Source organism: Podarcis raffonei, chromosome 3, assembly GCF_027172205.1.
Source record: "Podarcis raffonei isolate rPodRaf1 chromosome 3, rPodRaf1.pri, whole genome shotgun sequence".
Taxonomy (NCBI): domain Eukaryota; kingdom Metazoa; phylum Chordata; class Lepidosauria; order Squamata; family Lacertidae; genus Podarcis; species Podarcis raffonei.
The window spans coordinates 67271716-67297292 of record NC_070604.1 but is presented as its reverse complement, the minus strand read 5'-3'; the positions used below and the strand labels follow the sequence as shown (position 1 = coordinate 67297292).

General features: G+C 40.4%; 1 protein-coding gene across 5 annotated transcripts in view; it reads right to left on the bottom strand.

The window, feature by feature from the left end:
* Window positions 1–25577, bottom strand: part of SASH1 (SAM and SH3 domain containing 1) — a 530274-nt gene that overhangs the window by 11233 nt on the left and 493464 nt on the right. For 4 of the 5 annotated variants that reach the window (XM_053382126.1, XM_053382129.1, XM_053382127.1 and 1 more), the window contains 8 exons: window positions 22096–22937; window positions 17653–17724; window positions 15040–15183; window positions 9682–9817; window positions 8417–8586; window positions 6592–6801; window positions 2300–2450; window positions 601–714 (listed from right to left, as the gene is read on the bottom strand). In XM_053382126.1, the coding sequence (XP_053238101.1) occupies window positions 601–714; window positions 2300–2450; window positions 6592–6801; window positions 8417–8586; window positions 9682–9817; window positions 15040–15183; window positions 17653–17724; window positions 22096–22937 (1839 nt within the window). The remainder of the gene's footprint in view (window positions 1–600; window positions 715–2299; window positions 2451–6591; window positions 6802–8416; window positions 8587–9681; window positions 9818–15039; window positions 15184–17652; window positions 17725–22095; window positions 22938–25577) is intronic. The other variant, XM_053382128.1, reaches the window with a different exon arrangement.

The following is a 25577-nucleotide window of genomic DNA, read 5'->3' as shown; positions in this document are numbered from 1 at the left end:
CTGCATTGAGGGAGAGTAGTAAAGGCCTGGTCCCAATCCCAGTTTGAGGACCCCCCAACGCTCTTTAATGTTAATGCAATTAACATCTAGCCTTAAGACAGGTATATGAGCAAAGGCAGACAATCAATACAAAAATAGAATCTTTGATAATAAACGTTCTTCAGTCCCTGTAAGTGTGTGAGCTAGTTCCTCATTCACAGCACTCCCTTGTTATTATTTTGTATCACAGAAGTAAATGTCCTCCAGCAAATAAAATGAGTGTGGCATCACACTGATCTGGAGGCAGTGCTCTTTATTCTCTCTCTTGACATGAAAAAGCAGTAATATGAAAGATAATGCTGAAAAACACTGCTGGGAGGGAAGCACGTTTTGCTCACTGCCTTGAAACTGTGCCTCGACTGACAATGTAAGATTCACTAAATAAGTATGTAGGGATGGGAAAACTAGGCCACACACAAGTCCGCCGTTAAATTATAGAGAGCAAAAGCAGAGCCAAAGAGTTTGCATGATTGCTTTTCTCAGCCACAAGAGTGCCCTGTGGCCCCTTAAAATCTAACAAATTTGGCATGCTTTTTGATATGGATATAGATTGATTGTTACCATTCTCCAGGTTTTCACTGCTTTCATAGCAGCCTGAGTCCCGGGGAGAACATCCACTTAAGCCCTGACCATCTATGAGGAGTTTCTCCTGAGAACCTGACTGGTCACTGTTACCTGGAGTAGAGAAAGGAAAGAGAGGAAGTAAGAAGGCATAACTTACACAAAGAACAGTGCTAATAACCTCACTTATGTCTTACCAAAATACCCAGCAGCATACTAAAAAGACATCTTTTAGTAAGAGCCATGAGTTGTTTTCAGCAGCAGATAATGCAGGAGTACTGCTGCCCTGAGAGGACATAGTGGAAGAAGGGAGTAGGGGTGAGAGTCGATTACTGGGAAAAGTTGCAGCAACTTGCTGTGCTAGGCAGCGGATCACATGGCCGTAATGGACCTAACCTGCACCTGCAGATATGACTAAAACAGTTGTGCGTGTTTTATTATGTTTTCGGTATTCTTTTTTCAAATTTAAATCAAAATAAAATCCAGGATTCACAAGCAACCCTTGAACTGTATTCCATATAGTTTTTTGGGCTTTACACCCTGACACAGCATATCCAGAAAACAAAGGGCGGGGGGGAGAGAAATGTGCTGCTTCTGCTGAAGTTGTAGAGGTAAGGCTGGGTGGAGTATGCTTTGGAATCTGTTGGGAAGAGCCAAGATATCTTTTTGAGTTGGAGGATAATTTCAGAGCTTCATTATAGGTGATCTTTACAAGCCTCCCACAGCTTATACCCAAGCCTAAGTTTGAAGAACTTTGTAAGCATATCTAGTTATGAGTAGTTTCACCTGTGTTTATATGGAAATTCACCTGACCTCAATGGCACTTATTCCCTAGTAAACATAATGGTCTTTCCATATTGTCAAGTACCTCCATACAACCTTGACTTTTTCTTACAAAAAGCTGTTATTTACATGATCTCCCAAACTCATTTCTTATTTTGTCTTGAACTGGTATCAGGCTTCCTCTTGTGTAGTGTTCTCCAACTTGGTGCCCTGCAGATGTTTTAGACTGCATCTCCACCACTCTCATCCACCCAGTCCAACAATTCTGGAAGATACCAGGTTGGAGAATCCTGCTGTGCATTGGCTGCTGCTAGAAAAGGTTAAAAAGTAGCAGTAATTTGCAAAACCCTTCTAATGAAATTTGTGGTTTCTGATATTTCGATTGAAATCCAGATTTCTAGATGACTTAATGCACATTTTCATTATAAACTATGTAAATTATAGCTAGCAAAGTTAGAAGGGAAATAATGAGTCATTACTAATATGAAATTACTATACAAATGAAATCACTATCATAGATGTCTTGCCCTTACAATTTGGTCTTGCTAAAATGTTGTAATTCAGAGTTGGAAGACGGGATGGATCCTGAAAAAAGCATGTAGTAACTGGGCTGGTGGCAGCTGGGTTATGGCATGGAAGGCTGAGGCAGAAGGAAGAATTGCCTCTCCCTGTCTTGGGGAGGAGGGTCCTTCCTTTTCCCTCGGTTCCCCCTGCTACAGCCAAACTCATTCAAGCAAGGAGAGCCTTTTCAAAGGGTGGATGTTGATGGGGAAAGAGGAGGTGGGACATGAACTTCTACAAGCCATGTTGTGTATACTTTTCTTTGGATCCAATCCACTGGAATTACTACAGTTACAGTTTCCCAACCCCCAAGTGGTTACAAATCCTTAGCTGTGCATTACAGATTCAAACTCACTATCATATTCCTGTAGCAGTTCAACTGCTGTCAGGAGAACAGCTCTGTGCTGTGGGTCCCGTATGTTGAGCTCATCCAAGTCTTCTTCCTCTAGAAGCTTGAAAGTGTCCAGGTCTTCATAGCCATTGAATAAAAAGGTGGGCATGTGCTCCTGTGGCAAAGGAAGAGAACAGTTGTGGCACATAAGAAGGAAACAGCAGTGCAGAACTACTCAAAACAAGATGCCACTTTCCATGCCATCCATACATTTTCTACCTTTCTGATCAATGATTACAGGTAGTTATTTAGACTGATTGCAGGTAACATAAAGAATCTCTCAAGTAACTCCGTACCCACTAGATGAAATAAAGATTGTAGTATTACAGGTAGACTTCAGACAGTACAAAGTTCTACTGGCAACTGGTTCTGTATGTTATGGGCAGGCAGTGTAGAGCCTGCTGTTGCATATGTGTCTGCAGAGGTCTTTCTTGGTGGCCACAGGGTCCTGTCCCTGCTGCTGAAATTAGACTTGAAAAGAAGCCTTCTTGAGCAGGGGTGATTTTGGGTGTGGGGAGGATGTGCCTACAACAGTTTTTCTGGTTTGTAAATGTGCTCAGGGCCTCAAAAGTCTGGCAACCCCTGAATTACCGTATTTTTTGTCCCATAGGACGCTCCGTCCCATAGGACACACCTAGTTTTTTGGAGGGGAAATAAAGGAATTCCCCCCCTTTATCCCCCCCCCCCCAAACCAGGTCGGGGAAACCAAACCAGGTCGGGGAACAGCGGTATGGCGGCGCTCCGCCTCCCCGCTGTCCCTCGAGCTTGTGGGGCTGGCGCTGGGGAGAAGCGTGCTTCTCCCCAGCCCCAGCCTCCAAACCAGGTCGGGGAACAGCAGGATGGCGGCGCTGCGCCTCCCTGCTGTCCCCCGAGCTTGTGGGGCTGGCCAATGTCTGCCCAAAGCGCGGGGCGCTCTGCTTCAGCGCGCCCCGTGCTCCGTGCAGCAGGCTGCTATCCGCAGCCTAGGGAGCCCTGCGGGAACTCCCCAGGCTTGTTGATAGCTTCCTGAAGCCTGGAGAGCGAGAGGGGTCGGTGCGCACCGACCCCTCTCCCTCTCCAAGCTTCAGCGAAAGCCTGTATTCGCCCCATAAGACGCACACAGATTTCCCCTTCATTTTTGGAGGGGAAAAAGTGCGTCCTATAGGGCAAAAAATACGGTATGTGATTCTTTGTTAAGAACATAGTATGACATTTCCAGATGTTGCCATCTGTAATGGTAGCTAACTGCTCTACATCAAAGTTGTGCATTACAGAAATCTATGCCTGATTTAAACATTAAATTGGTTGAACTCCTTGTGGGGAAAGATTACTGCCAACACACAACACCGGTGCTTAAAAGCTGCTTCTTCTTCTTTTTGGCATACCAATACAGTCAAACCTCTGTTCCCGAATGGCTCTGTTTTTGAACGTTTTGGCTCCTGAACGCCGAAAACCCAGAAGCAAATGCTCCGGTTTTCGGAAGCCGAATGTCTGACCCGGCTTTCGCTTGAGTGCAGGAAGCTCCTGCAACCAATTGGAAGCTGTGCCTTGGTTGTCAAACGTTTCGGAAGCTGAATGGGCTTCCGGAACGGATTACATTCGACAGCCAAGGTTTGACTGTACATTACCAGGTCAAGTTCAAAGTTCTTAACTTTTGGTCTGTTATGTCATTTAATATAACCTTCTCATTTCTACGATCAATGTACAGACACATAGTGGTAAAGAGAGTAAGTGAGCCTTGCAAACACCAAGCAGGTAGTGGTACAGAAAGGATGGTTCAAAAACCATTTGTTCTTTTATTCAGTCCCTTTTTAAGTTTAAGCTAGCTTCGAAACAGTAGGTGATCACAGCTGCTGTGGTTGTCAATGATGCTCCAAAAAGACTCATCCTCCAAAAAGACAATTAAGTAACAAATGGATCTTGGAAATTTACTAGCACCACATTAAAAAAATCACGATAATTGCAGGATAATTTCCCCTTTCCAGCCCAGCATCAGTTCAACAAAACAAGAAAAGCAAACTATTTTTAAAATATAGGAACAAGCCTTTTCAATCTATTTAAAAGTAATAAGAATCATAAGATTTAACTGCAAAATATAATACCTTGGGAAGAAAGCAGATTTATCCACCCACCCTCATGCCATCATATAGGCATGTTAGCTGAGAAAAGTAATGATTTTAAGCTTGCAGATGCCTCAGAGGGGTCTGAAGGTTTGTTTTTTAAAAAAGACAAGTAAGGGTAGCATTATATTAAAAATGCAGTCATGTTCAAATATAATCCACGTTAAACTTTCAGATAGTAAGAAAAAAAACTTTGCAATCCTTTCTCTCCTGCTTCAAGCTTTAGCTTGTGACTCAATAAATTATGTAACAAGCAAGAAATGGAGGAGATGCTGTTGTATAACAAGAGTAGTGACTACACATCCCACTTTGGATTTCAGGGAGTGACGCCTTCTGGGGATGGTTGTGGGAAGCAGGGGTAGGGAAGGGCAAGCTTGAACATTTTCAACTTGAGGTTGTTTTCAGTTAGAAGACACAGTTGTGGCTCCAGAGTAACGGTATATTTCAGTGAACATACATTCATATGGCCATTGCTTATTGCTCAGGCACAGAATCTTCATTGCTGAGGACAGGTGCTCTAATAATAAGTATTGTGCTCGACAGGAGCTCAACTGTTAGGAGATGCTCCATTCAAATAGCTTGATTAGCCACACAGTATGCAAAAGGCTTTTGGGGAGTAAGGTAACAGGGTCCTCAAATGAGTTCACCGTTTTTTCCATCATGATTGATTGCATTCCCAACAAGTGTTGGGTTGCTGTTGTCTTGGCTCCCAATGCCAGACCCTGGAATTCATCTTAGAGGAGGCCTCCTACCTATTCTCTCCTTGAATGTTTGATTTTTTCGAGCCTTTAAAAAGCAGTTAAGATTTCAAGACCTTCTGAACTCTCCCTAATGTAACTCTTTGGTCGATCTTTGTTTTGCCCAACGCTTTATTCTTCTCTATGGCCAGAATTTCAGTTATAACCAGACCAACCTTGGTTCTGTCCAAAGCTGGACTTCCGGTGTAGCCTGCCTGATGTGAGAGCAAGTCCTGAGTAGAAAGCCTTTTTAGTTGGATAGGCTAAGTTTTTACTGGCTGCTGTTGTTTTTACGGACCCTTAGCGGCTTTAAATAATGAAGAGAAAGGTTTCCCAGCCCAGTTAAACAGATACAGTTTGTATCAATAAAGGGATAAAGTCATCATCACAGTATCATAACATGATCCTGTGCATGGCAGCTATGAAAACAAAACAGTATTATTTTTACTCGTGATATAAAAACTCAACAGTTTAGGATATATTCACACAGAAAAGAAATTATGGGATCAGAGAATGTCTATGGAATCTATTAGCCCTCTAACAAGGTTCCTGCTGTTGAATTCAGAATCCCATCTTCTTAAATCGGCTTGCTAAAAGAAGAAAAGAAAAAAGCCACTTCCCTTTAACAGCAGAGTAGGAAGAATAAACAGCAGGCAGAATGTCTTATTTCCAGCCTGCCTGATTGAGCATCAAGCAGTACAAAATAAAAATCTACTTAAGAAATGAAATGCAAATGCTTTTGGCTGGTGTGGTAGGGTGGTTTTGCTGTCAGGAGGCAGCTCAACAGCTGTGCTCTACTATATTAGCTGCTTCTGTTCGGTAATGCTGCTTTTGCTAAACATCACCTTGTAGGACTACTGAACAAATTAATTAAATAAAACAGTTACACAGCAGACAAATTTCCTCTATATGCCAGCTGTTTCTTCTTCTGGAGAGCTAATTGTACTTCACCTGAAGTAACCAGAGAGAAAAATGGGAAGAGGACTTAGCCTTCAAAACTGATGATGTCTTTTGCATTGGCCCAATCAGTTTACTCCCCACTGCCTGCCCAGCTTCATCGGCTAAAGAACACACTATATGTTTACATCTAAAATTATAAATTTATGCAAAGCAGATGCAAACCATAAAAATTCAAGTGCAATAGATCTCAAGAAGCTTGGGGTTTCAACTTGTTCTCACTTTCAACTATGAATGCCTTGTAATCTGAGAATCGACCAAATCTTTAAACAAGGGAATTCCACAATGCCATATAGATCTTGCAAATGAAATCACATCTTGATTCCTTACACACTATTTTAAATGCTGGGATACAGAAGTGCACATGGTTTTAAGGCTGTGAATTTAGTCCAATTTATTGTATAGATAGGGAGTTGAAGTGCTTGTAGAAGAGTAAAGCAAGTATAAGACAATTACAGCCCACCTTTAAGTTGATGCGATCTAGGAGATCCTCAACAGATTTAGGCTGAGGTGGTCTGCCTTTCCGTCGCCTTCTTGTAGGCCTTTTAGGCTTCTCTTCCTCTTCATGTAACACATCCACATAGATGAACTTGAAGGTACCCACTTTGTTGTTCAAGAGGCCCATCCAGGTTCCCATAGGTGGTTTGCTGATTATATCAATTATATCACCCTTCTGTATATGAGAAAAGCAGAATACATCTACCTGAAGGCTCCATAGCGACTTGCAAATTACTAAATCAATGTTTACTGTATCATAAAGGAATGCACATTTTATTGCTTGCAGACTTAAACAGAAAAAGGGGTAGAATTTTTATCAACAGAAGCATTTAGCTTACCAGGTTTCTTTTTTAAAATGACAATCCAGAACTCATTTCCCAACTCTGTAATACAGGTAACTTGCTTCATATGTGAGGGTTTGGTTCTGGGGGGTCCATGCATATATGCAAAAACGCATAAAGCCAGGAACTCCCAGAACTGGGCCCCCTGCAAGGTGGAATTCTGCTTACCCAAACTTTCAGAAGGCTGTGCAAGGGATCTGGCAGCATCTCAGAGCCCTCCCACCTCCTTGCTCAAGCCCAATAAGCATTTGTCCAGCTTTGGAAAGGTGGCAGGAGGGCTCTGGCAGGGTTCCCTCCCAAAGCCCAAGAAGCACTTGCCTGGCTCTGGGAAGGAAGCAGGAGGTGGTCTAGGAACCTGCCAGAACCCTCACACCTCCTTCTCAAAGCCTGGCACCTTTGCACAAGGGCTCTGGGATGCTGCCAGAGCCTTCGCACTGCCTTCCCTAAGCTGGGTAAGCCTACAATCACAGCTTGGCGCAGGTGGGTGGAAATAAATAAACGGAGAGTGGGTTTCCTCTGCTCTTTTATTTTCCCCCACCCGTGTAAAGCTGTGATTGTGTAAGTTAAATAAATGTAAGATGCGAGTTACCAGTATTCTAAACTAAGTATATAAACAAAAACTTTTTTCTTGTCCCATCCTTTTAAAAAGGGTTCACCTATGCAAAAGCTTTTGAAAACTACATGCACAACTTTTCTTGATTATTACAATGTTCTTCTAATTGCCCGATGCAAGGGATAAATCTATGAAAATCTTTTGGCTAATTTGTCAAATCCACAAGTAGAGCAGAAATGAATTCATAGCATATATTTCCAGTTCTGTGATAATTAACTTATTTTCAGCTCACTGCTCATCTTTCTGCCTCTCTAGTAAGTTTTCTTTTTTTTAAAAATACACAGCATATTTATTTATTATTTACATTTCTACTATTTCTGAGGCAGAGACATGGCTTACAATTATCCACACACAATAAAAAAAAACAGCCATAAGAACAAACATAAAATAAAATGAATACGAAGGTTGCAGTTTGGCTCCACAGCCATTTATACAGGAGCAGAACACAGCTATTATGTTGTCTATGGGAAAAGGAAAAGGAAAAGGATGATATTCACTATATTCCTAAAAATGGAACTGACAAAAATGGAGCCTGCAACAAATTCCCAGAGGGTCACCTACTACCATAGAGAGGACAAAAGACCACTTGCCTGGGTACTACAGCAGATCTGAAGTCAATGCAGGCACTTCAATCTGTTCCCATAAACTCACAGAAAACTAGCACAGTTCTCTGGATACAAGGGCTATATGTTCTCTCCATCTGGTGACAGCAATATTGCTGAGGTGTATGTGATTCTGACAAGAGGGCAAGCCCAAGGCATTAATAATTCCAGCTTGTGAAAGACACCTATGAACACTCCCTGGATTCAAATATAGATTTATTCCAGAAAGAGTACCTTGAGTTTCAGGGAATCTGTATCATAAGGACTGGGGGTAAAATCAGTGTGAACCCTGGCTCGGCCACAAAATGGTCCTCTGTATGGTAGTTCTTCATCATCACCATCTTCAGACTTGACACTCTCTCTGTTGCTGGCTGAGGAGTCTGTTGTGCTTACGGTTTGTCCACCTATTTGTGATTAAAAAAAAGAGAGAGAGAAGAGTTTACTCCCCAAAACCCAACTATAAAATACACTGAAAAACATGATAGAAGAACTCATCTGGCAGCAAACAGCAGGTTCTGAGCCTCTCTTGGATGTTTAGGGCACTTTTAAAAACACTTACCAGCTCCCTAGGGATCCATCTGCTGATGCTGTTTGCCACAGCACTTTCTTGGAATAGCTTGGCACAGAATCTTACAGCACATGCTGAAACACTGGAGGCCACAGAGTCCCTGTCCACTGTTTAATCTAGAACCCCAGGCTTCAGCTGAGTGCTCAATAGTGCTGGCCTGATTTTAACTGAAAGGACCCCGCCCCCTAAAACAAAGATATAGAAAGAAAGAAAGTCTTTCCTAAAGACTTGCCCAAGCATTAACTTTTTGCTGCAAAGTCTAGTATTTTTGTTACTCCTCATTAAGTGAGAATACCTCACTTTTCACGAAAGAATGTTGGAAAGCATTGATTTTTATGTACTACCAAGCACTGCTCGGTGGGAAAACTAACCATTCATTTGAGCCATGCACTGGATAATCACAGGCTGAATTCTCACTACCTCAAGCAAAACAATTTCTTTGAGTCTGACAAGTCTGTAGGTGAAAATACCCCAGGAATATTGGTGCACATGCTGTCTGTCTGCCCAAGATAAGAGCTGAAGTACTGCTGTTCTAAGAACCAACTATCTTGCCCGCCAGCATTTGTGATTTCAACTACGCTTCAGAATTAGTTTTCTTTATGTGCTGCCGTAAAAAAAGAGAATTGAGTTTCATCCAAAAAGATACAGTAGGATTGATTCAGACATAGCTAGCACTAGGCTTCCTGCTTCCTTATCTTATGCATCTTCATAAAATACTTCCAGGGTTTCTTACAGCTTCCCATTTTGGGGAACTTGTTTAATAAACCATGAAGGAAGGGAAGGGTGTGGACATGCAAAGGGGTGTGTGTGTGTGTATGAGGATGGCGTATGCAGGCATAATGCTAGCCTTTGATCTAATAAACCATAATTCATTCAATCATGAATGTTAAATCTAAGCTGGGTTGTAACAAGCATTCTATTTACTACTTACTCATTGAGCTCTGACCACTTAGAGAGCTCCTTAAACTTTCTACAGAACCACCAGCTTTCAGTTTGGGTTTATCCAGAGAATCAGCATCTGGCTGTAGTGACTGAGGAGATTCTGGCATTACATCCAGGCTGGAGTCCTGAAAGAAAATCACCACACAACTTACTGACAACTTATGCTGGCTTGTGTAGTTGATCAATTGGTACCATATAGGTTACAATCTATTACAATATGCATGAAGATTAAAGTAGCCTTCTGCAAGCTCCCAACTGAGGTAGCAAACCTAGGAAGTGTAATAGGATAAAGTTCTTCTTTCCCAACACATTCTAGCCTAAAAAGAGACAGCAAATGTGAAAAATACCTGCATCTTGCAAATGAGAAAAGAACCTGATCAAGGCAGGAAAACGTCAAGGTTAAAAACTAAGCCTAGACTCCCCTGCAATCCCAAACTGTAGAAAACCACTTTATCCCCTTTACAGTCCCAAGTCTAATCATGTTCACTCAGATGGAACCTTTCCTTGCATACACCCTCATTTGCACTTGAGAAACCACTGCTCTGTGACTACATGGTATATGGAAACTGAGGGGTGGTTCACCAGGGTCCCAGTCAAAGGTTGCATATCATCTGGCTTTATGTCATCTGCAAACTATTGAACCCAGGAGCTTGTGCATGGAAACCACATGCTCTGCAACCAAGCTATCCAACCAGCATTCTCTGTTGCTCTTGCCTTTGGAAAATGTTAGGTTGTGAACACGAAGTAAAATTGTGTGTTCAAAGCTTTTTCTGTAAAAAGAAGTTGTAGAGATTTGCTTTTTTTTTTTAATAAGATCACCCAAGTCTCTCATGTATTGTTTGATCTCTTTGATCCATCTTATAGTTGATTTTTCTTTGAGGGGGGAGGCTACCATAAAAAAACAAGAAGATGACTGGTAAAATTTTCTCTTCCTTATTCGTTGAAATATCAGTAAAATGATTTGTTTTGTAATTTACTCTTCTTTTAACTGTATTTGTTGTGCAAACCAATCCTATAAATGTTTACTTGAAAGTAAGATCACACCGTGTTCAATTGGGCTTGTTCCCTTACACCCAAGCAAGTGCATAGGATTGCTGTCTTAAACATACAAAAACATGAATACAACCCCCTCACATTTGTAAAAAGGGGGAAATTACAATTTTAAAAAGTATCCTAGACACAGTTAGTGCAAATACTAATTTGACTAGAACATTGCATTTCAATATTTACTTGTGATTTTGCTGTTTCATTGTGTATTCTGCAGTTGTGTTGTTTTCCTAAGCCTTAGAATCAAAATTTTCATGTGAAGTTTGCTGAACATAGTAGAAATGAAATGGCAGGTGAAACAATAGAAATGTTACCATTTGGAATGAATAACTAACACATTCTTTTTGTTTGTAGGAAATGAATTAAACCTGACGATGCAACTTATGCATGGAAATTGTAAACAAAGCAAAAACCTGTAACTTGAAATGTAATGGACATGTTTTCTTCATTCATCATTCAAGTAACAAGACAGATTCAAGAAGATCTCATCCATACTGATATTTTGGCAACTTACTTGCTAAAACAATCATTTCTGGGAGCTAACTGCAGTCAGAGTAGTGTTCGTTTATGTTTGTGAGTGGATGTGGGTGGGTGCACGCATGCTGGTGTCAAGAAGGCATTTTGTTTGATAAATGACAATGTAAGAAAATAACATGGTACAATGTTCAAGAGACTATCTGCAGCAACAAATTAAAAGAAACCTGCTGATATACAAGAATTGCTGACTTATTCCACAGACATGCAATCACAAACCATCTGAATGAAGCCTGTTATTTGCATGCTGCAGAGTCATCAGGAAACTTTCCACAAATCAAGCAAATCTCCAGAGAGAATTGAAGAACTGAAGCCACAGACAGCTAATAAGAAAGTGCCTCCCATTTTTTCTAATGTTTGATTCTTGTATGCTAGTCTTGGAATACTTTTCCTGCTGTGAACTGCCGAAATGTCCATGCAGTTCTCAGAAAATTAGAATTAGAAATCAGAACCTTACTAAATTATGGGCACATCAGTTCCTATCACTGGACCTAGGAATTGAAAGCAAATATTGTGGCAGTGCGAGGTGGTCGCATGCCTTGCCTTGTGTCAGCTCAGTCACTGCCAATTGCCTATTAATGGACCATACTGTATTTGCAGGATTGGGGTGTGTTTCACTTTGTAAAAATAAGGTCTTGCTTGCTGCCTGTATTGGAAAATCTTGTATACCTAACAACTATCACTTCATAATCTTAAATGCTCATATTTCTGGGCTGAACAGGGGGGGTCTGACAGGACCTCATTTATCAACATGCCTGATTGTACAATACAGCAGGTACGACAAATTCTCTTTGGCTGACTTTGAAAGATCATGTTGTTGTTGTTGTTTAGTTGTTTAGTCATGTCTGACTCTTCCTGACCCCATGGACCAGAGCACGCCAGGCACTCCTGTCTTCCACTGCCTCCCGCAGTTTGGTCAAACTCATGCTGGTAGCTTCGAGAACACTATCCAACCATCTCGTCCTCTGTTGTCCCCTTCTCCTTGTGCCCTCCATCTTTCCCAACATCAGGGTCTTTTCCAGGGAGTCTTCTCTTCTCATGAGGTGGCTAAAGTATTGGAGCCTCACCTTCTGGACCTGTCCTTCCAGTGAACACTCAGGGCTGATTTCCTTAAGAATGGATAGGTTTGATCTTCTTGCAGTCCATGGACTTCTTGCAGTCCATGGGTCTCCTCCAGCACCGTAATTCAAAAGCCTCAATTCTTCGGCAATCAGCCTTCTTTATGATCTTCTCTTAATTATGAGATCTGTTTCTCCTGCATCCACATGCAGCCATGTTACTTTTGACTTCATGTGAGTGGGGAAACAGGCTAGGAAGCCTCAGGCAACCACTGATTCCCATTACATCTGAACCAGGAAACAATGGTTCATAGCTTCAATACAAGCCAGGTTTAAAGTTGGCTTAATATCCTGGCTTGTTTGGAAACCAGTAACTATTGTTTCCTGCTTCAGATGCAGCAGGAATGCTATACTGCTTGACTCATCACCTGCAGAGCTGTCAATTTGCTTTTAACACACTAAGGGAGTCAGTCCCAGTCCTATGAAATTCAATAGGGCTGACTCTCATGTAAGTGGGGCCAGGGGTTAGGAATGCAGCCTAAAATAAGTAATGACATGCTCTTTACTTCTGCTTTTTGTAGACTTGCATCTGCAATGCTTCAATGAGCAATGATCCAGATCAAGAAAAGATGGATCTGTATTATCCAACGATGACTTCAAAATATTTGGCTGTGCTAAGGCAGAATTCAATTTTAGAAACGACAGGGGCCATGGCGATTGCATTACAGGAGTCAGCATCATACTGGAGCTTTGTACCAATCAGATGCATCAGAAACGGACCTTGGGAGATAAATGTGCTAACGTGTTACTGTCACTGAGCAACACAACAAATGACTCTTATTTTAATACCAGGAGTCTAACGCTGGGATGGTCTGGCAGACTACAATGAACTTTGCTTCAGGACAGACAAAAAAGATTGCCTCATTTCTCCAAAGATTCAGACAAATTCTTTATTTACAGCAAAAGCAGCAGCTAAGGGCTTCAGAACCACTCTTACAGGGTACTGAGCAAAACACGCTAGTCAAGTGAGAGTCCATTTTTGGAGGCCTTGTGGCTGGAAATCAATCCCGTGCCGTTGGAGATAAGAATGAGACAAAGTAAAATACAGGAACCAGAGACCTGAATTTATATTGGTAATATTATTCCAACATATCTCAAAGGGCCTAAAGATAAACATGCTATGGTGTTCTGCTTATCAAAGACCAGCCTTCAGCTCCTGAACACATCATAATACTATACTGCTGCATCCTGATTATTCAACAGTCCTCTAGAGGGCGATATTAAATCAATGGAAACTCTTTTCAAGGCTGGTGCCAATGCCAGTAGTTGCTTGCCAGCAATTACTTGCTATGCTTACAGTTCCAGTGGAAAGACTGATGAAAAAATAATAATAATAAAGTGCTGGGTATTCTGACAACCCACCAAACCAAATTCAATGAACTCCGCCAAATGCAACATGCTTGGAAAAACAGATTGATTTTGGCCAGAGGAAATTGAAGGAGGAACTTTAAAATAATATATTTTCAGAATGAACTTTAAGGATCAACTATATAGATCTCTGCGATGTGGGATTTAATATGTTATAATGGGGGGGGAAAAATTCCCCCCCTGATGGCTCACCATACCCATTTGAAAGGCTTGCTGGGCAAAATGGAGTTTCACAGATTTTAGGGCTTTATATAAGACTACTTTTTCTGCCCAGTAATGTCCATTAACAGCTCAGTGGGAATAGCCTCTTGATACAGTGGCCCTCAACACAGCAGTGACAAACAGGAAAGGGACTGATTTATTTATTTTTAAGTGAAACAGGAAAAGCCACTGTTACTATTCAATGGAATTATTTTACAGATTTATAATGGATATTTATAATAACAGGGATCTCATACCATGGGAAAATATTTTATTGAAAACAATCAAACATTTACAATGATAATGAAATAAAATTAAGTGTATGCTGAATGTAAAACTTCCTTATATTATCAGGTACCTGACCCAATATTTTCCCGTGTTTTCTGTATAATTTATGAGTTTTATGTCTTTTGTTTGCATTTTTAAACAGTGCTTATATTTCAATACAATTTTAGCTAAACAGTAGGACTGAAATTGCTATTTTATTACTTATTTTAATGGTGGAAGGTGTTACCTAGATGTTTCTTTTGTTTTAAGATGCTTTTAACTAAGTACTAGGGAACCACAAATATTTTTTAAAAATAAAAATAAGTTATGTCATTACAACAGAGCACAAATTACATTTTAAAAAGTAAATACATTCTATATTTGAAAGATGTTTCATTTTTTTCTAAATTGGTGTAAGCATTTGTTGCAAAGTGCATGTTGCTGTGTAATTCAGAGGATGTATTGGAGGCAGTTTGACATTGCTAGAGGACTAGGGCACAGTATATAAAGCCATTCATTTTTAAAACCAGCGTATATGGAATGAAATCATATACTTTATTGCCCTAACTCAATCCTAACTCCCTTTTATGATTTTATTGAAGCTCTTTTCACAGTAAATAGTTTTGAAAAGGCCTTGGAATTGCTTTACTACATTATTCCCATGGGGAGTTTTTTCGAATGACGCTGTTGTACTTTCCAGTAAGGTTGCAAAACACAGGCATCAACAACTCTTCAAGTATTTACTCAAACAAATAAAGCCCCCAGCTGTGGTTTAATTTAAAACAAACAAGCAAATGAACAAAACCACATACCTGCTCTGACAAGGAGCTGCTATATTTCTTAGACATCCTTTTCTTCATGGTTTCTTTAACAGATTTCACCTTTTTACCAAGGGACATGCGGGAAGTAGATGGGGATTTGATCACTTCTTTATAAACAAAATCACCATCTTTGCCCTGTAAAATGCAAGAAGGATGAAAACAACACCATTTGCCATTGTCATTTTTCTCTGTTCAGGTCTCAGATGAAATGTGTCTTAGGGAAACATTGACGGCTGAACTGCTTTTGTGCAGTCCCCAAGAAGCATTCGTTGGGGTCTCTTGATAAGACTGAGTTTTTCTGGTATCATATACTTTGGCTGGAGCATTTTTATAATGGTTGATGAAGCTATGAACAAGCACTCATTTTTTGCCCTTCTTCTTTTCTCCTCCCCTCATGTGTGTATTTGGCACATCCATCCTGCTTTGCATGGTTACCAGGAAACTCTGGCTTATAAGTTAGTTAACAAACAGGGTAATAAGTAAGGAACATATGTCTATAAACATATAGACAACCCCTGAATGCAACTTTTATGTTGAAATATCAGCCAGAATGCTAAATACCTTAAAGCTCCTGGCTCTATGCATTTTAACTGATGGGAGAATGTATGTAACTCAAGGTACCACTGAACTGGCATAGCCTTTTCCACCTAAAGTTCTCAATGGGGACCATGCCAAATACACTGCCCTGGAAGTAAGTGTTACATTTTGCACAGCTATTACACTTCTTGCACGAATCCCATCAAGCTCAACACTGTCTTCAATATATATTTCTGTTCAACTTCCTTTTTTCTTGTTTAGGCTTAATTTTGAACACTTTAGAAGCTAAGAAAAACAATTTCAAGTGCATCTAAAGTCTGGACTCCTATTGCTTATGTTAAGTTTCATTTTTGGAGCACTTTTTAGCAACAGGAAGTACTAACAGGCTTTCAGCAGAGTCTAGTGTTTATAAGGACAACTATCTTCTGCTTGACTAAAATCCAGGTAGATTGAACTGACTATGGCAGATGTTACATCTGGGTATTTACTTCCGCTACATGTTAACGTTAAGCTTGCTATCTGCTCTAGAGCCAGACTATGCATGACATTCAGTCAAGTGCAATTTGCCCTAATTTTTGTTGTTTTACAAAATGCAGCTGCAGAGGCTGCAAAGCAAAGTGGGAGATTGGCACTGGAATCAGGTTCTTAGCTCTTTTCTCTCAAAATATTTGTTACTGAAAAGCACCCCCCCCCAAGCTGCTTTATGTTCCCCAAAGGAAATACATTGGTAACAAAAATGAAAGAGCACTCAGAGCGATGAATTAATTCAACAGCACCAACGGAACGAGGAGGAGGAAAGGGCAAGTTCAAATAAGGTGGGGGAAAGCAAGGCAAGATGCAAGAAGACACATCCACCACTGGAACATAATGACACAAGAATTTCCTTCCTGGATCAGACTGAGATCTATGGAGTCCAGCATTCCATTGTCACAGATGTCTCTGGAAATTCATGGGTGGGACACGAAGGCTATTATCCCATTTAGCATCTCCTATTGAGAGGTTTACAACCCTAAAATCTAGATTTTTTTAACTTTCATGAACAGCTGCTAATGACAGTACCTTCCATGATTTTGTCCTAGTTTTTTGTTTTTTTTAATCCATGCCAGTGGCCATTTGTTGTGAGTGAATTCCTGAAGTTAGTATTTGTCAGAGTCCAGCCACCTGGCCAGTGTTACAGCTGGGATGTTTTCAGAGCCATTTCCCTCATTCCCCCTCACACCATGCCAGGTTAAGAACTCAAAGGATTTGGATTCATGGAGACATGGGGAGGCTGAGATTCAGTAACAGAACCACTGATTTAATTTAAATCCTCTCTTTCCTGCTTTCTGTACTCTCAAAAATGCCTAGTGCAACAACAAAGTCAGCTCTGGGAAAGGGGAAGAAGACCCGAAGAACTTTTTAAGCTAGAAATGTCAAAAAGGGGTGGTGGTCCTGCCAGCAACACTCATGAGTAGGGTCTTTCCCCCATGGTTGATGAAGATGTGCCAATGGTAGCAGCTGATACAGTACATGAAGACATGGGGACAAGGTAGTCCCCATACCTTGTTCTGCTACTACTATATAACAGTATGTTCCTACAGTCCTATTGCATCTTGTTACCCTTTTTATCTCTGGTATGTTCAAAAGGAGAGTGGGTAACTTAAAACTATTCCAAAATATTGCTCTGGCCTGTAAATTACCTTGACAGGCACGACTGCATCTCAGTAATAATAAATCTGTAAGCATTTGGAATCAGAGTGTACTTCTATTATACACACTTTTGCCGATTCATTTTTTTCCCATTGAAGTTGACTACTGAACCTAACATTCTTAACTGATATCATAATGTAGCAAATGCTTAACATTTTCTGTATGGTATAAAGCAGCTCTCAATACTTGGCTTGTACGGCAGTATGCATCAAAACAAGTGTGAGGAACTAGATTTGTTGGTGGCATTGATAGTTTTTAGAGCTACAATTGTGGCAGTTGCCACACATTTTAAACTCCATTATAAATCCCACCATTGTGCTTCATTATTAAAAAGAGTAAGACGCGTCAGGCAGATGTGGACCTCTAGCTCATACTCACCATCTGATCCAAATTGTTTCCAATGTGCAGTGAGCGATTTGTCAAGTCAAAGCCACCAAAGCTGCAGGTTCTCTGTGACACAAGACAAATTTGCGGCTTAATGCATTACAATTAAATTCAGTACGAAGAAATAAACATTTTGTGGGGTATAGAAGACACATGAGAAACCATCCAATTGTACAAATAATGGTAACAAGCAAAACATGATGAGAAATTAAAAGACTCTGTCATTACATTCATGCATCATGATAACTCTCTGGTCTTTTGCTTTCCATTGTAAAGCCTCTGGCTTTTCAGCTTATTGCTGTTTATTCACACTCCCTAGCTCAGGTTGCCCCACAAAACAGTATTTAAATCTTCTTTGAAGTAAGAAATCATGTTACATAACCAACTTAAATCTCACAACCTCTTTGTCAGTGGGGTGAAAAGTAATAACAAAAAACCTTTTGACCCAAACCTATTCAGTATTAAATAAATTTTGGAAGCGTACAAGCAAATAAAAATCCTGAAAATCTACTCAAATGTAATTGGGCCAAGAGGACTCTCAAATAGATCCGCAGTACCTTACTTAAAATGGCCAAATGTCTAAGCTTCCAAGGGATGTATATTAATAGGAGTTTCATTCTTGGAAAGCATTGGCTCTGCATTTGTTACCAAGTCCTTCATGGTACAAAGGAGCTTTGTTACTGCTACGAGAGAAAGTAGGTTATATTTACAGTGGCACAACTTAGTGGAATGAGACGAGTGGAATGAGTCACTCTCAGAACATCAGCCCAAGCCAAAAACACTGATGCCGGTTATAAAGGTTCTGACGGCCTAAACACGTCAGCATTATGACACCACCTTTCTTCCAAATGCTAAAAAGCACACTAAGCAAAGTCGCATTTTCAAAGTAAGGTAGGAACAAAGTGGCTCTTCCTAACAGTCCTCATCTGTATCTCATGCAGTACTTGAAAAGTGCTGGTTCCTTTAAACTCCCTAGGGATGCACAGCTCCCTTTCAGTTCTACAAGCAGAATTTTTACCTTCTCTAGAAGTAAAACAGTCTTTCATTCCTATGCCTTGATCCAATGTCTCTCTGATCTTATGGAAACTATAAAACGTTCTAGATAAACCATCATCTATGGCACTAATGTGTCACACAACTAATGCTTTATGGGAAATATCTCTCCCTTTAAAATTAATTATTGAGGTGGTTACCAACTTGCAAGTTGGCTAGTAAGCTGTATTTGCAAATCTGTACTAAGAGACATATATTCTATTCTTTCTCAATCAAGGCTTTGTTGGTGAGCTCGCTGAAGCATTTCTGCTAAGGAAATTCAAAAGCCAGCATCAACTTAATAACAAAAGTCAAGAACTAAATTTACTTTCTCAAAAAGCATGAAACAAAAACAGCTGGTCAGAAATTCTGAAATCCTTAAATATCAAATGCCGAGATCAGTTTTCAGGCAAAACTGGTATGCATGTGCAACGGGTGTGCACATATCACCCCAGAAGCCACAGTTCTAGCACATGTGATATCTGGCATTATACAGAGAAAATTATAGCCAACGGATTATTTTTGACAATGCTGGAATGTAACATGTAACTGAAAGTAGTGCCAGTATTCTCTTTATGATTCTAGCAGTGCTGCTATATAGTCATAACACAATTTGCCTTGAAATATATGTATTTAATAACTTCCAATAATTTTATGAGATACATGCCAAACAAAGTCTGTGGATAAAAGGTTGTAGGCTAGTCAATGGAATGGTCATGCGATCAAAAACAGATTGGTGCGTGTTCAAAAGGTTCTATGCATGCCTGGGCCACCAAAACAAATTTAGATGCCAAAAATAAATGTGAATACAAGACAAATAACTCATCATACTGAACAAGAGGCTTCCATAATTCCCTGAGGCTGCAGTAAGCATGAATTATGATCTTAGAAGAAGAGATGCTTAAAGTTCACACGCAGTTTAATTTTTGCCTTTCTTTTGAAAAGAAGAAAGCCACAGGATGTAGTTCATTAAAGGGTCTATCTGAATAAAATAAAAGGAGATAAATATCTTTCTCTCCTATAGAACAGGGTAAACATATCACAGTCACATAAGGATATTGGGCTCCTTGCTACAAAAACCACAAGCTATATGAAATGGCCATTGCATTGACAACAGAATAATTTATGGGACATTTCAGGTTCTTTATAAGGAATATGAAAGCTATGCTGCCTATTTATATATCAAGATAAAATATATTGTGTGCCACCTTCTGAAATGCTTTCCCCCCTTCTTCTGGCTCCCCATAAGTAAGATCACTTGAGAGTACTAATTTTAGTGAAGTACATTACAAAGAAGGCCAGAATCAACTACTTATGTATGACACAACTGGGAGAAAGGATCTGTCCTAGCCAGAAATTAACATATCCTCAAAATGGCCACTAGCCAAATGCAGGCACAAAGTTGGCTAAAAAACAGCAGCAAAGATTATGTTCTTCTTTTGTCTGCCAAAGTCACACACTTAAAAATTAACTAACAAAAAGTCAATTAAACCTCTCATTGTGTTATGCTGTGTAATAGTTTCCAGTGAAATCTCCTCTAGGTCTAATGAATCTATTAACAAATGTGCCTCCCTTCCCTCCTACAAAGAAAACAATCTTACAGCTGTAGAAAACTAGGACAGATGATCTGTTCTTTCCTCAGCATCCAAGAAACAGGAGAGCTTCTGAAAACCAGCTGATGTGATTGCCTTGCCTTGGGAGATCCTGGTTCAAAATGCCATTCGGCCATGGGCTTGTTCATTGTTATTTGGAAATATATTAGCTCTCAACATCAGTTTCCTAGCTAGGAAACTGAAATAAAACTGCCCTACTTACAGGCAGTTGTAGGAATTCGGCTGTAAGCTTAAAGCAGTAAGCCCCATTGAACACAGTGTGACTATATTGTAAGGAAACTGTTTAGGGCTACACTGTAAGTGAGTTAAGGAACTGTACAGCACTTGCACAGTTTAAGTGATTAGTAGGAATAAAAGAAATAACATACTGGCATAGGATATTTTTGAAGGTTGACAATGTGGCACATTTGCCCTAACCATACCTATGTAGAACTTCCATTCTCCTCCTGGTTAGGGAGGATTAATGCAATCCTCTTTTCATCAGACACGTAGAACCAGTTCTAATGATAATCACCTTCATGAGAAGGGATGCATGAAGGTGCTTTCCTTCCTATCTCTGCCACTCCTACATGTTCGTGGTGGTTGTACAGCCATCGCACAATGGACCTCTCTGACAATAGGCATAAAAAAGTTTGATTGTCTTGGGAAAGGACAGGCTTGCTGAATACACACTGTGTGAACTTTCCCTCCTCAACTTTACTGCCACTATAGCCACTTCTGCCTCCCACAGGGTAAGGCTATTTTTCCTTTTTTGAAGAGGCACATTGGGCCACACAGTGGGTAACAAATTGGGCCACACAATGGGTAATACTTTTAGATATATTTCTCTCCCTAGCCTCTGGAAGTAACACTGAGGAGGTGCTGTGCTTTGACAGCTTAAAAGGAACAATATGGTCACATATTGTAGAGATCCATTGTATATTCCTTCTTTTAAATCAGGTGTGGGGAATTGATCTGGCTAGTGGGACAGATCCTAAAGTCCCCCAACCTCATGGGCCATTTTGACATGGGGTGGGGCTGCCTCCTTGTCAATCACTTCTCAAGCACTGCCCACCAGCTGATCAGCAAGAGCTGCAAACCATGCTTTTGGGAGGAAGTCACATCTTTCCCTGCCTTATATCTGATATCATATATGACGTCAGATGTAAGGCAGATGGGTGTGGCTTGGGGAAGATGGACCCAAAGGCCAAATAACACCTGCACCCACCACTGCTTTCAATGTTCTACAGGATCACCTGATACTTTTACTGTCCTTTTATTATTCTTTAAATTTTGCAAAATGCTCTAATGCTTTTATTGTGAAGGCTGGGGTATAAATACCCTGAAAACAACTAACCAACCTCCATTATCCAAGGACACCAAAAAACTTGAGTACTCAAAAGTGGAGATAGTGTTTGTAAAAAGTTATACGGATAAGGAGGAATATAGCTGAGTGAAGTTGCAGCTTTATCATTTCTGCTAAAGAATGCTATAGCTTCATTATTATTACTGCTCAATGCAAACCTGTGTTTCTGCACCAAAAAAGTGCTTTTCTTGCCTTTAGTCATCCTGAATCATAAGGGCAATGTGTTTCCCCTTAATATTTTGCCAGTTTGGACACTGGGGACCAGGACACTCTGTCCAAACACTTATTAGAACATCCTGTTGGCAAATAATTGAGGAGCGGAGGAGAGGAGAAGAGAAGGCCAATGAACTATGCATTTCAGATGTTATGGTGGAGGAAAACACGCCATGCTGACTGCAACCTCATGGGAGCCAGAAGGCCTCCGTCAGTGATAACTCTTGGACTCACAGACTTTTGGTGGATTCTCAAAAGAACCCTTTTAGTACAGCGGTCCATTGTGGCTGCCCACTTCCTCTTTGCCTCATCCTCTTCTTCCAGCAGACATCGCCTCAAATCCTGCTCTTCAGCTTTGCTCAGTGTCCTGTCAGTAACGGGCCGCACCAGATGTGACAGGTTCAGGTGACTGTAGAGACTTCTTTCTACCACATACGTGATATTGAACTCGCTGACAGAGTTGCGCCCTCGAAGCCTTCTGTTTGGGAAGCCACAGCCTCCTCCTCCTCCTACCCCCTTGGCTTTGTGACGAAGCAGCTGCAGGTCACAAATTGAGGGTGATATGTATTTCCTAGCAGGGCGCTGGCAAAGAAAAGCTCTAGAACACGAGTAGTTAGAATCTGTCTTTTTCAGTCGGATCTGCTTCCTGACACTCTGGATTTCCTCAAAGGATACCAAGACATGGTGCTTGCGCCTGTTGTCATAAAAGCAAACGCTTTCTTTACTTACCCCGTGGCTCAGAGAACCAAGGTTCTTCTTCATCTCTCCATCAGTCAAGGAGCGGCAAACCTTTGGAGTCTTCTCCTCTTCTGGGTAGGAGAAAAATGTTCCAAGTTTCTTGGGGGGTTTGATAAGGCCACGGCTTTCAGATTTACTGAAGGTCTTGAGCAATTTCCTGTTAGTACCCCAAGTATCTAGGCTGCTCGATGAAGGAGATGTGGTGAGTGAGTCAGAGTCCTCATCTGGCTGTTTCTCAGTAGAGCTATCTGAGTAAAGTTGCTTCTTGTGAACTCCAGAATAAAGTGCTGATCTGTCATCTGGTACTGGAGAGCTGTCAAGGGAATGCTCATCCACACCTACAAGGAGGGAAATAGCACATTAGCTTTCACATACTTAACTATGAGTGTGAAAAGAAAGCAACAGAGGTGCACCCCCTCCAACCGAAGAGGTATGCGGCCATCCTCCTTTTCTGAAGAACAGAACCATCTGAGAGATACCAAGCAGTGATACAAATGTCTGGAAAACAAGGCAGGGATACTGGTGTACACATCTCAATATTCTTAATTCATTTTTAACAGAACAAATCATTTCTAGCTTTAATTTTATAAAAGGGGAAAAGGCTCTTTGCAACAAAGTATTTCTTTAACATTATTAGGACAGAAAGAGTAGATAAGAGCAGATGAGCAAAAAGGAAACAAAACATCATAATTCCATTTAATATGCATTTAATAAAACTTCAGTTATGGTTAATGAACTATTACAAGGGTGGGCAGCTTGTGCTCCTCCAGAGATTGTTTGACTCCCAACAGCTCCAGCAAGCCTGGCCTATAGTCAGGGTTGATGGGAACTGACATGCCAACTCCCACAGTCTGACTGAAAAAAGTGCTCTGCCTGCTATCTGGAGATCTTTTTTTATCCTCTTTATATAGTAGACAGGGGAATCCTTTATCTCCAGTCTTGCTGCTATGAACCACAGTGCTAAGATCAGAGATAAGATCCTCTGACTGCTATTTAAGAGTACAATAGGCAGACAACTTGCATGCATTTAACTTGTGCACATTCAGCTTTATGCATGTGGCAAATAAAAATAAAAGAAAATTAAAAGGGGGTGGGGTTCCAGGGAAAAAATATTTTAGTGATCCCACCTGCCATTGTACCAAATGGGTTTTGACTATATGTGATTTTGGCTTTAGGCATGATCCCTAGAATGGTGTCCCATGTTAAGTTGTGGGCCTACTGTAAAAGGTAGCATTACCACCCACACCCTACACTCATTTGCAGGAGTGAGGTTGGAAGAAAATGTTGCCCTTTACTTTCCCCAGAACGATCTGTGTAAAGTGAAAGGGAGCATTTCTAGCCACACCCCCACCCACTGCAGCACTGGAATGGGGAGGGATGGAAGTGCTGCTTTATAATGTTTAGCCACCCCTGTTTTACAGGATATGCTGTCCTAGGTAGGAAAGGGTATGACTACAGAAACCAGTGGGTCTTTTGCAAGTCTGTGATTATAAAAGTCAGAGTTAAAGAAAATGATAGGTAGTAAAATTCATGTTCTTTCTATATACTAGCTGCCAGGCTGAATATAAGGAAAGTTGTGTATGAATAGAACTGCTGAGGTTTAAACCCACCCTACGCAAGCCTAGATTTGGAAAGATAACTTTTTTTTCATTTCCTTTTTTCCTGTTATGGGTAGAGAGAGAGAAATGCACACCACATCAGAAAGCATTCATCCATTCTGACAGAGTAAAACAAAAAATAGCAATAAAACTGAATGAAACATGTATCTAACTTTGTATGCCCCAGATATCGTGGTTAAAATCGAGTTTTTCAGGAACACCTTCAGTAGTGTTCTGTTGCAAAGTAAGGTAATTTGATTTTCCTTTCAATAAAACAGGATACAGAAACTCCACCACTCACTCGTTTAACAAGTTGTGGGGGGGAGAGAGAAAGAGAGAGAGAGAGAGAGAGAGAGAGAGAGAGAGAGAGAGAGAGAAAGCACTGTTGTGTCATCAAGTACAAAAACATCAAGGCTGTACTAGGAAAGGCTGTAATACAGAGTTGCATGGAAGATCAACAAATATATTAAACTGGAAGATCTACAACTCAAGTAAAATATATAGAAATATGTATTTCTATATCCATATATATTTCTATATCTATATTTTATGTATCCAGATCACTGTTATGGTCTCATTCTACACATGTTTAATCAGAATCAAGGTCCACCAAGTTCATATGTATTTATGTATCCATCCATTCAATTCAGATTAATATGCCATCCCTTCTGCATGGTGCCCAAGATGACAACAATATAAACAACATTATTAAAATAAAATACAAAATACAAAAAAGAGCAGATAAAAACAGCAACTAAATAAAACTAAATAAAAAAGCAGTAGCAACAAAATCAAATAAAAGACCTGTCTAAATAAGAGATTTGCAAGCGAAGCCCAGTTTGCTGTTTTGTTTGAATGTAGCCAACTATAGCTTATCAAAACTAATTTGTTGTGGTTTATAATCCTAGTTTGTGGGCAAACTGATCGTCACAAACCATAGTTGGCTGCAATCATACAAAACAGCAAATTAGTGTTTGCCATAAACTAGAGGCAGAAGCTTCTAATCAGCTGCCAGATCGTTAGCTGGTTCAAGCAAATGGATTCAAGGCTACTGAATCTGAAGGATTTACATTAGCTACTTATGCACTTCTGGAGTAAACAAAAAGTGCTGATATTGAGCTATACCTGGAGGTTAATTACCTGACGGCACCTTTCCTTGTACCAGCCTGTCCATTTCCTAAGATCCTCAGAGGAGGCTCTTCTCTGCATTCCACCCTTGGGGGAAGTACATTATTCAGTGATGCATGGAAACAGCCATCTCTGTGGTAGTATCCTACTCCCACTCAAAGGCTTGGCATTGGAACCTTTTTTTTTTTTTTACCAAGTGAAAACTGATTTGTTTTCTCTGGCATTTATAGGAAATTAAAAAGTTTTTGCTGA